The 12,940-nt window shown below is 34.5% G+C and overlaps 1 protein-coding gene across 3 annotated transcripts in view; it reads left to right on the top strand.

The window, feature by feature from the left end:
• The window catches only part of METTL25 (methyltransferase like 25), a 197,956-nt gene that overhangs the window by 20,889 nt on the left and 164,127 nt on the right, over window positions 1-12,940 (top strand). For all 3 annotated transcript variants that reach the window (XM_031463060.2, XM_031463059.2, XM_031463058.2), the window contains exons 4-5: window positions 3,417-4,016; window positions 6,256-6,403. In XM_031463060.2, coding sequence (XP_031318920.2) covers window positions 3,417-4,016; window positions 6,256-6,403 — 748 coding nt within the window. The remainder of the gene's footprint in view (window positions 1-3,416; window positions 4,017-6,255; window positions 6,404-12,940) is intronic.

Here is a 12,940-nt window from a genome sequence, read left to right on the forward strand (position 1 = left end):
TCTCAATAACAAAGGAGGTCAGTATCTGGAGATGAGATTAGGGAAGTGATGAGATTTTACTAAGAGGGGTGGTATGATCAGACTTTTTTTGCTCTCCTGAGAACAGACTCAAGGTGGAAAAGGTGGGAGCAAGGAGATCACTGAGGAGGCTGTTGCAATAGCCCAGGCTTAGACTGCAGTTGGTATGACATATCCTTGGTAAGACCATGGATTTGTTTGCAAATCAGATGGAGGGTATGAGAGAAAGAAAATAGCCCTCTTCTCCACCTGGAATGATGGAAATATTATTAACTATGATGGAAAAGATTATGGGAGGGGCAGGTCTTACAGAGACTATCAAGAACTTAGTTTTGAACATGTTAAATGAGATCCTTATTAGATATTCAAGTGGGAATATTAGGTACACTGTTGCATATATGAGTATGAAGCTCATGTTAGAATTCCATACTGGAGTTACAAACTTGAAAGTGATTAGCCTCAAGGGGTACTTAGATCTCTAGGTCAGTCTACAAAATACAGCTCTTCTATCTAAAATACAGTACCACACTAATATTATTAAGGAATATAACCACTATCTGTAGCATTGTTTCTGAGAAAGTCTTCTCAGTGGAATTAGGAGACTAGAAGATACCTCCCACCAGGTATTAGACTGGAGGCTCCTTTATCTTTGATCCAGGAAAGAAGACTGTTGTGAGCAAGGGGTAAGAGATCAGGATAGTGGAGATTTTACCATTCAGATCAGATAGTTTGAAGGTAAAAAATGTGTATGATTATATAACCTTTAATTGCAGTTTCTCATTCTATAGCTAAAACTGTATATGTTACTAAAAGGTCAATTTGGAAAGGGATAAAAATCAATTTGGGTCAATAAGATATAAGTCAACTGATAGATTTTCTAAGAAAATGTGCCTATTACCGGAAAGGTTTTTAGATACTATATTGTGAAGACATGATTCTTAGAGTTTTCACAGCCATCTTGCTACCAGAGGATTTATAAATAAGCTGGTCCAGTGGCCATATGTGGTTGAGCCTCTGAATGATTCAGCCACTCTACTGCCAGATTTCTTAAGTGAGATGAATTTTCTTCATTGTTTGAAACTTGATGTTCCGTTACTTGCAGCCAGAATTTTCCTGATTAACAAGTGGAATTTTTACAAACAGATCTGGGAACAAATCAATTACCTCTTGGTAAGAAGACATCTGTATTGGTGGGAACAAATGTGCTGGTGCTTACAAGCATCCCGCTGGTCGCCAGCATTAAGCCTGTCGTTGGCATCAGTGAATGTGTTTTGTAGAAGAAAAGGGATAGAGAGCTTTGCTTTCTCTGGAGATTCAGATATGAGGAAATTGATTAACAGAGTTTCTGCTGTATAGTCCTTGTATTCTTGAGTATGGGTGTGGTAACTTTCGTTAGATTGTAGTTCCTTAAAATCAAGATGTATAATTTTTCTGTATTTCCCATAATACCTAGCCTACGTATTAGACATTAAAAAAAAAGGAGGGGGCACAGGAAATTATTTGTAAACTAGACACTTATTTAGGAGACATCATTTACTGGAGTCTTACCTATGAACTACTTTAATTGCAGTTTTGAAATTTTTGAGGATTTGATAATATGCATTATTTCAAATATAGGAAATTTTCCTGGAGCGACTCATACTTATGTTAGGGTTTAATTGATTTTAGGAATTAAAGATAGGTATAATGAGATTAGATAGTGGTTTCTTATGATAGGATTTCTGTAATTGTCCGTTTATTTCTTATGAAATGACATGGTAATACAGTAACAGTCTTGGTAATTTTATATTTCTTGTATCATTCTTAGTTTTATTGAGGTATAATTTACATATTCACCAGTTCTAGGTGTACACTTTGATGAACTTGGTACTTGTATGCAGTTGTTTAACCACTGTAATAAAAAATATTTGTCACCATAAAAAGTTTCCTCATACCCTTTTGCAAGATATTTCCTCCTCCATTCTTAGGGAACCACTGCTCTCTGCTTGTGGTTTTGACTTTTCTAGAAAATTGTAAAAATGGAATCAAATAGTATGTACATTTTTGTGTTTGACTTGACTTTAGCACATAGCTTTTGAGAGTCATCAATGTTGTGTGCATTTACTCCTTGTTCCATGTTTTTGGGGGTAGTATGCTATAGAAAGGATATACCACAATTTGTTTCTCCATTCATTAGTTGATGGACATTTGAGTTGTTACCATTTCTTTTGGCTGCTGTGAATATTCACATAGAAGACTGTGTAGACACGTTTTCATTTTTCTTGGGTAAATAACCCAAAGTGGGATTTGTAGATCATCTAGTGTAAGTATATGTTTTAACTCTGTGGTAAACTGCTGATATTTTCCAAAGTGACTGTACCACTTTATATTTGTGTATATCTCATTTTGATTTTAGTTTGCGATTCCCTGAAGCATAATGATGTTGGGCATATTTTCTTATTGACCATTTGTATATCTTGTTTTGTGAAGTGTGTGTTCCAGTGTTTTGCCCATTTTTTAGTTGCTTGCTTGTCTTATTATTGAGTTGTTAGAGTTCTTTATATATTCTGTTTCTGGACTCTGTTTATTCCACTGATTTTTGTGTCTATTTTTATACCATCTTTATGGTGTTTGATTACTGTAGTTTTATATTGGTTATTGAATAAGTGTAAATCTTCAAACTTTTTCTTTTCAAAATTATTTTGGTTATTCTAGGTACTTTGCCTTCTCATATAAATTGTAATATCTGCTTGTCAGTTTCTTTAAAAAGCCCTGCTGGGGTTTTGATTAGGTTTGCATTGAATCTGTATGTCAATTTGGGAGAATTGCCGTCTTAATATTGAGTCTGCTGTTTCATGAGCATACTATATTTTATTTAGTTCTTTCAAATTTTTTCTGTGCAGTGTTTTATAGTTTTCAGTTTATAGGTCTTGCATAATCTTTGTTAAATTTATTCCTAGGTTTCTATTTAATGCTATTTTAATTCAGTTGGTTTTAAATTTTATTTTCTATTGGTTCTTTACCATATTGTATATGTTCTGATGGTTCTTTATTAATTGCTAATGATTCTGTATCTTGGCACATTGCTATGTTCACTTACTAGTTCTGTTAACTTTTTTGTAAATTCTCAGAATTTTCTGCAGATACAGTCAAGCTGTCTACGAAGAAAGGCAGTTTATTTCCCATATTTATGTATTTTATGTCTTTTCCTCAACTTATTATTACACTGCTTAGAATTTCTTTAAAATATTGAATAAAAATTATGAGAGTTGTTGGGTTTTAGTAGGAATCAAAAAATTTTTAGAAAGCACAACAGGTTGCAAAAATTATGCAACCCTTTGTTTACTAGTTTTAAAAAAAACTGAGAATGCTATTGCCATCTGACTAAAATTTTTTTAATTCATTCTGGTTTTCTTTAGATAATTGACCTCGGTTCTGGAAAAGGCTACCTGAGCTCCTTTTTGTCCTTGAAATATAACTTAAATGTTTATGGAATCGATTCCTCAAATACCAATACTCATGGAGCTGAGGAGAGAAACAAGAAGTTGAAGAAACATTGGAAAGTCTATCATAGGAGGTCAAATTTAGATGTCAATGAAATGGGATTACAAATGGCAGAAGAAAGGAAAGTGCAAGATGAAATTAAATGCAAAGCAGATATTGAAGGAGTATGTAACAACAGTACTACAAATCAAGAAAAGCTGTCTACCTCAGATTTTTTGCCAGATTTTTCAGGCTCTGTAATTTCTAACATCAGGAAACAAATGGAAAACCTACACGTTTATTCACATCAAGAAGAAAATTTGTGTTTTGAAAATACTTTTTCTCTCAGAGACCTTTTGCCTATTAATGCCATAGAACCTGCTTCTTCATGCCAAATACCCAAGAGAAAAATGCCTGAAGCAAATAAAAAGAGAAGAAAAATGATATCAAAGTCAAATGAATCAAATATATATTCACCTTTAACATCTTTTATCACTGCTGATTCAGAACTACATGATATTATTAAAGATCTGGAGGTGATTTTAGTTTTGAATTCCTTAATTTGATTTATATAAAGTTCTAAGACATAGAATTAAATTTTAATAGTTTACTTAACCTGCATATCTTATTTGATTACATTAATGAAAAGGACCAAGAAGACAAAGCTAGATTCAGGCTTTTATGATTTCCACAGCTATCAAAATATGACAAGAGTACAAAATCAGACAGTTTGACAATTATGGTTTTCCAGAATGGAGTGCCCTCCACTCATTTTTAAGCCTAAATCAAACAGATGTACTAATACAAAGGCTAGTCAGCTAAGTTTTCATTATGCAATTTATGTGATTGATAGCCTTTGAAGTTAAAATAGTCTACTCTTGTTAAATTTTTCAAAAATTCTTCCCTAAAGAACGAGTAAGCAAAAAATACCAGAATTCTTTATAAATTTAAATCCTTGTTTCGTAGCTAACCAGTGTTTTGTTATTTGGTCATTTTAGAATGGAGAATTTTCCTTTTTCCCAGATATTTTTGGATTTCACTAATTATGGGAAACTTTGTAATCTTCATCAGTTTTTCCTGTATATGAAATCAGTAAGTTATAGCTTAACTTTGTTAGGATTAAACAACCCCAATTACTTTAACCTGACTTCAAAAAGTACATGTTTTTAGTGCTTATTATCATATATTTATTTTTCAAAGTCTTCTGGAAAGTATATAATCAAAACTATATCCAAACTTCTATAAGAACTTGACTAATAAAAGATATGCTGGAAGATTGTTGCATGGGTCTTTAGTGAATTAGCAATTTTAACAACCAGAATTAACCAGTATTCCCCATGCCCTCCCTTGCTACAACCCTGCAGCGCACATGCAGTACTTAAATATTTTACTGTTAGGATAATATACTGATTGCGTATTTTTGTTTGCCACCTACTGATATTATTAACTAATCTTGTGTAATGAATACACTAAAGAATGAGATTAAATTCTTGTGTTATCTTTGGGGAGAATTAAGCAAAGCTTAAAGACAGAGAGTCATACCTCTGTCATTTACCCTTAATTAGCAATGAACCCTTCCTGTCTGAATTCCATTTCATTTATAACATCCTAACATCTAAATAAAACCTACCCAAACTGTCTAACCATTGAGAAAAGCAAAACAGTTGTACAACACTCCAGAAACTGCTTTGAAGAGAATGGTGGTTGAAGCAACTGCATGTTCTGTCAGGTCAAAGTAACTTACAGGTACAGTTTTTTCTTTAGAAAGGTTCAACTTCAGCCCTGCCTGCTGACTAAATTATATGGGCTAAAATAACTTGTTGATAAACTAACTGAAATGAAACAATTGTATCTGTTCTAAAGATGGTTATAAAAATATACTTGATTCACAACTTAATGTCTGTTATTTTGAATTTATAATAACATGATGATGATAAAAATAGAAAACATTTACCGACCTTTATTGAATGCCACAGGTTATACCAAGTCCTTTACTAGTATTGACTTATTAAAGTCTTGCAACAATCCATTGAAGTGAGATATTATTATTAGCCTCATTTTACTGATGAGGAAATTAAGGAACTGAAGAGTTAAAACAAACTTGGTGTATTGATCAAGATTCTGGGAGTATATGCCTGGGTACCCAGTCTGTATATGCATCCATTTAGGTTAGGCTTTGGGTAATTAGGAGTAACATTCATAGAATTTTTACATAAAATTCATGTTATAAAATTTGGAACAAAAAATTTTAATTGAATTTAATATTGCCATATTTGATACAGTGCATGAATAATCTTTTTTGATGTTGGAGTAGAAATGCCAACTTTGCAACAGTTAGTTTTTTATGATAATGTTTTTTATAAGTTTCGATGGGTAATTTGTGAAGTGAATTTTAAAATTTGACTAGTAAGATATTAATGTTTGTCCTAGTAATGCATGCTGTATTGGATTAGTCCAACCTTTATTTTGAGTAGTTGTTAAGCAAATTCTAGTTGTAAAAAAGACTAGAGAAAATTCAAATGGATAAGGAACCAAAAACACTAGAAAATCAATTCAAAAGTATGTCACTTTTGATAAAAGATCACAATCATTTTGCTTATTTTAAAGGAAATAACTATTTGTTATGAAAACAGAAAGCAAACAACACTTTGTAGGTAGAACTTCATCATTTTAAAAGCTCTGTGTATTCTAATGAACATTTAAAATCTTCACCTGAAATATTGTTTAACCTTCCATTTAATTTCCAAAATTTATTTTTCCTTCTCATGTTTTAAGGATTGTTTGATGGTAGGTCTACATACTTGTGGTGATCTTGCTCCAAATACTCTGCGAATATTCACTTCCAAGTCTGAAATCAAGGGAGTTTGCAGCGTGGGTTGTTGCTACCACCTCTTATCTGAAGAGTTTGAAAACCCACAAAAAGGTACAAAATTCTTCATTCTCATAATTGTATCTATTTAAGCGTAATGGCTGCTTTGTATCTCTCCCTCTTTTTTTTTTTGTTGTTGACATCATTGTCACTTTGAATTAATATTTGAGATAATATCTGATATTCTTATAATTTTAGAAATGGTACATCAAATAAAATTTGATGCACTATCACTTGTGTTTTTTTATAGTTTCTTTGGTCATAGTATGGTCTTAATGAATGTTGAAAACGCAAATATGTGAAAACTCTGTGTACTCTATGCTTTAGAGAACTTTTGTTTAAAAATATTTGTAAGATATACATTTACTCAGGTAGTAAAGCTAAGCTATTTTGTCATAAATTTAGTTTCGGCAAGATTTGCTTTCATTTCCAAAGCCTTCTGTGTTTTGTAAGAAATATTGATACTTCTCTGCACTCCCTAAAAGTTTCTTACTGTATTTCAACAAGTCAAAATACTATGATTTTAAAAAGCTAGAAAACTGTGCAGTTGCATTAAAATAATAGTATTCAGATTGTGCTCCCTGGGCTGAGAAGGCACCTGAGGAGCAAAGTACTGAGGACGTTGATGTTAAGATGCCCATACCCTTCATCCAGAGCAGCTCCTGACATTCCTCTGTTTGACCCATTTTCTCTCTTATATCTCTCTGTTAGACATGGTTTCAAAACCACTGATTCAGAGTAGATGTATTTATTCTATTAATATTAGTAGTTATCTTTTCTGTTAGTTTAATGAAGTCTCTATCCACATCCAGTGTCCCTTGCTAACAATTTTTAGGTCAGAATGTTGTGTGAATATGGTTGGTATTGTTAGCTTTTTCTCAGTTTTAAAACCTAGATGAATATGAAATTTTGATTACTTTTAATTTAGTCATGTCCAAGAGGTGAAAATTATGATCGTATAATTCCACTGAAATTCAGCTGGGTGAAACAGAGATCATCCTTAAAACTGGCAAAGGTTTTTGTGAAAAAGAGTTAACTGAATTTGAATTTTTTTATGTCAGGGTTTTAAAAACTGTCTTCTGGGAAAGGCATGCAGAAGTAAAATTGTGAATTTATATAGATACACAGAAGGAGAGAAAAAAAACAAATTGGCAAAAAGTTAACAATTGTTTAATTTAAATGGAGAATATATGTTTGTCATGCCATTATTTCCAGCTTTTCTCTGAGTACAAAAATTTTCAAGGTAGAAATTTAGTGGGAAAAGTGAACTTAAAAATTTATTTATTCTAAAGTATATACCCAATATTTACACAGCCTTTTGTGCATTTTTCCTGAAAGAAATGGGGGAAAAAGACACTTTAATACAATCACAGTTTTACAGCTTTTAAAATATTAAATGCAAAGTATTTTCCTGAATCAGCAATAGCACAAAATTCTACATAGGGGACTTTTCATTCTTAGTTCAAGAGTTTCCTGTTCTGTGGGTACAATGGAATGGGTTTTTTTTTAATAGTTGGCTCAGTTCGGGGTAGGTATAGTCACTTGGTGTGTCTTTCAATTCAGAGGTACTGTCTTACAGTGTAAGAGCTTTCATTTCAGCTGCCTGCTTCCTTCTTTCACTTTATCATCATCCCCCAACCAAATGCCTTCCTTTCCTAAGAGGCTCCCCCTCCTCCTTAGGTGGTACCTTCTTAAGACTGCCATCTATGGTTCTGCGGGACCATTGCAGCCATTGCTCTGTATCATCAGGTCTCAGACCTGCTCTCTGCATTTCTCACCATGAATGGGATCCTCTCTTTTAGCAGTATACTTTGTTCTCCATCACACACATTTTTCCACACCTGCCTCTCCCTCTGGAGTGATCCCCTGAGCTGGTTCTGCTGCTTTGGGATGTTTATTTCCTAACTTACATTTAAATAAAGATTTGTAATGTAAAGTGTGGCTTATGAATAATTTTTTTATTCTTTGTCTGGCTTTTGTTGAATATGTAAATAAATTCAGATTTAAGGGGCCATCAATAATTTTTTGCAACCAGAAATGTCATTGGTACATTTTTTATCTAATGTCTGATTCTTCAGTTTTGTACTTAAAGGGGTTAGCAGAAGCTGCTTACCAGGGTATGAAAAATTTAAGAGAGTGACCATCTGCTCCTTTGTCAATCCATTTTATATCAGTCTTTAGGTACCTGTTTTAACAGATTATTGTATTAAACTGTTTACAACTTTTACTGACCATGTATTCAAACTGAAACAAGAAATTCCTTTGACTAAGGTATGTTCAGTAGAGAGGCCTTTACAGAATCTGAAGGAAGAAGGAAAATTAGTGCATCCACATCTTCAGCCTCTTCCACTTTGTTTCTGCCATGGAAAGATTTGATAGATTTATAAGTATTTAAAATATAGACACTCGTTTTTATTCACTTTTGTATCTTCAGAACTAAGCACATTGCATCAAACACGGTTCATGTAGATCGTTGTTTGTACAGGGTTTGTTGAGTAGATAATTGAGTAGCAGTTACCTTTGTTCACCACATTGATAGGACGTTTTTGGCCCCAGGACTCAGACAAATAGTGTTGGAAAGGTTTGTTACAACAGTGACTGGCAGCTACAGACTCTCATTTTGCTTCTAAATTCATGGAAAGTCCTTCCTGTCAAAAATATCTTAACCATTGAGAATCATTGAGATTATCTGGTAAACAATACTAGACTTAAGTGGGGAAAGCTAATAGTAATAACTTAGTGTTATTTGATTTCCTCATAAATGCCTGAAAAGAACAGAGAGCTGGGAGCTTTGCTTGTTAGGAAAGCAAAGAATAAGCAGGACTGAGTGATATGGTGACATAGATGGAGATGTATGTAACATGAGCACCTTCCAGTGCTTTGGAAGTCAGGGAAAGAGTTGGAAAGTCAAAAGAGAGGAGGAAAATGTAGAAAAATAAGTGATAGGAATAACAAAAGCAACATTGGTTCACGTTGCAGTTTTGCCTAGCTTTGGACTCTGCATTTTCTCATCTCAAAAACTGGGTGGCAGTGGTCACTTCTCTCTTTCCCACACTCCTATCTTCATTTTTCTTGCCTTATCTTGGCTATAGTGAAAGAAAGAAGATACGGACCATCTCCTGCAATTTTTATAGCAGTGTTTCTCAACACTGGCTGCCCAACTGGATCAAATATGACACTTTCAGTATCTAGATAACTGGGACCTGCTTCTGACCTTCTGGATTACAGTCTCTAAGAATGGGACTTGAATATAAATATTTTTAAGAAGCTCTATAGGTAATTCTAATGAACAGCATCATTGAAAACAAGGACTTATTATGGCTCCTAAAAAAGATGTACAGCATTCTAGATGTTTTTTAGAAATATATTCAATGTTACTTGTAGTTATTCTAACTTCTCCCACGCAGAGACTTAGGTGGACTCTACTCACATGCCAGCTTGCAGATCCAAACCAGAGGCTGAACCCAAAAGGGTCCAGAAGGGTATATCACAGTTCAGAGTGTAGACAGAGTCATTAACCACGCCCCCCCACCCCCACCAAAAAAAGTCCTTGAAGTATAGAGCTCAGAGTGAAAACCTGGGAAATCAAACATACAGGGCAAACTGGGTCATAAATGCACAATAAAGTTAAGGGTTAGAAATTAGAAAAAATCAAGGGAAAAAAATCTAGGCAAAGAAAGTCCAAAATAATTATGAGTACCACTAAAATTTTGATAGCTTAATTTTACTGATGAGCAGGTGCGTGTGTGTGTGTGTGTGTGTGTCTGTGAAGGCAAAAAACAGTGCACAGTTTGGTTTCGGCTGTTGAGCAGTGACTGTTTGGAAGAGTAGAGATGTGGTCTTGTTTTATACATACAACATATACTATATAGTCCTAGTATTCCTTACTAAAATAGAAATCCACCACTCTACAGTTGAATCATTACATTACAGTAACTAACTTCTAGGGCAAGGGGTTTACATGCACAGGGCTAGCGTATTTCCAGTCATATATCTAGGACTTGATTCCGTGAAGTTGTATCTCTGAATAATCAAGTATGTCATGTGTCTCTCCCTTCATATCTTACACGCCTCCCCCTAACCCTTAGTTTGTTTGCACAGCTGTTTTGTAGTTTGAATTGAGGGCAGCGTTGCCCTCTGGGATATAAATTTGAGTTATTAATAGTCCAACAAAGTATAGGAGAGTCTGGTACGTACACTGCTTCTTTTTGTGATCATATGTACTATGTAAACAATATGTGTTATACATGAATGTGTTTGCCTAGTACACTGTGGTAGACCATAGAGGTGGTCTGTCATGAACGTCGGTTTTCAAAAATACCTCAGAACTCTCTGAGCAGTTATGAATACCAAAGTCCTACCATATGTTTTAAAAACTGCTTTTAAATATTTATACATCAGGAGCCAGTAGTTCCTAGGAGAACGAGAAATACCAGAAACAGTTTTACTGCTGTGCTTTATAGAATATAAAGCTTGTTTTCTCAATCTTGACTTGTTTTGGTGTTTTGTCTCAATATTGATTATTATTATCATAATTAATTTGAAATACTGTTATTATTTCTTCACCTAGAATTTGGAGACAGAACTTCTTTTGGTCACTTTTCCCATAAAGGTAGAAAGATGCTAAAGTTACCTATCCATTACTTACCCAGATCCACACATCTCCTTTTCCTTGCTAATTGAGCTATGATTTTCTTCAAGCTTCAGTTATTAGGGAGATTGAGCCCTGCTATAGCCTTAGAAATTTTTGACGCTCAATCTAAATTAGTTTTGGTAATTCCATTTGTTTAGGAATAACCGTGAGACACATTTCTTAACCAGTGAGGCATGAGGAACATATCTTCTAGGGGGTTCCCTAGGAATTTTTTTTTTTTAACACAAGACAGAAGCATTGTGCCTTTTTTTTTTTTTTTTTTTTTGCTGCCTCTGGCCGTGGTCATCTCTAGGTTTTGGTTCACCCTAATGTAGCTGCCTGCTATGTATTCTGTCAGAAAATGGTATTAGTGCTGTAACTGAGTCACTCAGGCCCAGGCTGAGGGGTGAAAGGTAGTTTACTTTTCCTGTAAGTTTATGTGAGTTGGCATCTGTTATCAAAGGGTCTTATTGGAAAATTTGAGCACATGCAGCAAGAGTTTCTGATTAGGTGCAAAACTACCCATGTTGCTTAATAAATGCTAATTTTTAATGAGCATTTACTGTAAGTGAAGCACTATTTCAAATACTTTACTTTTATTAATTCCTTTGTTCCCCATGATACCCTTGTAAGGTAATACAGTCATTCCTCAGTATCCACCAGAGGTTGATTTCAGGATCCTTGTGGATACCAAAATTCAGGGATGCTCAAGTTCCTTATGTAAAATGGCATAGTATTTGTATTAAGCTACTCACATCCTCCTGTGTAGTTTATCTCTAGATTACTTATAATACCTAATACAATGAAAATAATATGTAGATAGTTGCCTGGTACACAGCAAATTCAAGTTTTGCTTTTAGAACTTTCTGAATTTTTTCTTTCCAAAAATTTTGATCCATGGTTGGTTGAATCCTGTAAATGTAGAACCCCTGAATATGGAGGGCCAACTGTACTGTTATCATTGTGTTCATTTTTAGATGAGAAAACTGAATCCCAGAGGTTAAGTAACTTGCCTAAGATCACACAGTTAATAAGTGGAGGAATTATTTAGCCTAGTCATTCTGGCTCTAGAGTCACACTGTTAAAACTCAGAGGCTGGCATAGAGGAATAGGATTTGGCCTCCTGGGGAGATTCTGTTTAAATTTTAAACCATCAAGGCTACAACCCAATGTGTTAGTGTTCTGGAATGGGTACTGATTTTATTAGAGGACTAGAATCTAAACCAGAACCTAAGACACAAGCACAGGCAGAGTATGTGGGAACAAAATGGATGAGCAGGGGAAGCTGCCCCTCAGGGGAGTACACAAATACTAGTTCTTCCTGAGTATAGAGTAGAGGCCAAATGCAGAACTGAACACTAGTTCTAGCCCTCATCTGTTTTTAAGAATAGTGCTCCTTAAATATGAAAAAAGCTTGGTTACTTTGAGTTTAGGAACTGAGTAGGGGACATTGATTTGACAGAGACAGTTTGGGAACTGGTAAGTCTGTCCTTGCTAACACTGGTTTAAGACAGTTTCCTAATCCCTGCCTCCCTCTCTTCAGTTTTGTCCTCTAACTTGTTCACAATCAAATAAAGTGACCTGGTGCTGCTTCCCTTCTCTGGAATGTGGTCAGGGTGAGGTGTCTCTGAGTGTCCCAGCTCATGTGGAAGGGATTACATTTTGTCTTAAGGAGCAGCTGATTTAGTAACAACAATTTTGAGCTTTGAGAATATCAATGAACACTTACTCAGCATTGAATGTGCTGAGATATAGGAGACACTCAAGGAACTGTGTACCCACCAACTGTCCACTTTGCAAGAGACCAGGGATTTCTAGGAAGACAATATAAAGAAATTTACAACCCAACGGGAAGACAGATAACAAAAGACAGTTGGAATACAGTGTGATACGTTCTATATTAGAGTTATGTATGTTATATTGGATACACAGACAGTGAGATATAAATGCCCAAGGAA

This window comes from Camelus dromedarius, chromosome 11 (genome assembly GCF_036321535.1).
Source record: "Camelus dromedarius isolate mCamDro1 chromosome 11, mCamDro1.pat, whole genome shotgun sequence".
Lineage (NCBI taxonomy): Eukaryota > Metazoa > Chordata > Mammalia > Artiodactyla > Camelidae > Camelus > Camelus dromedarius.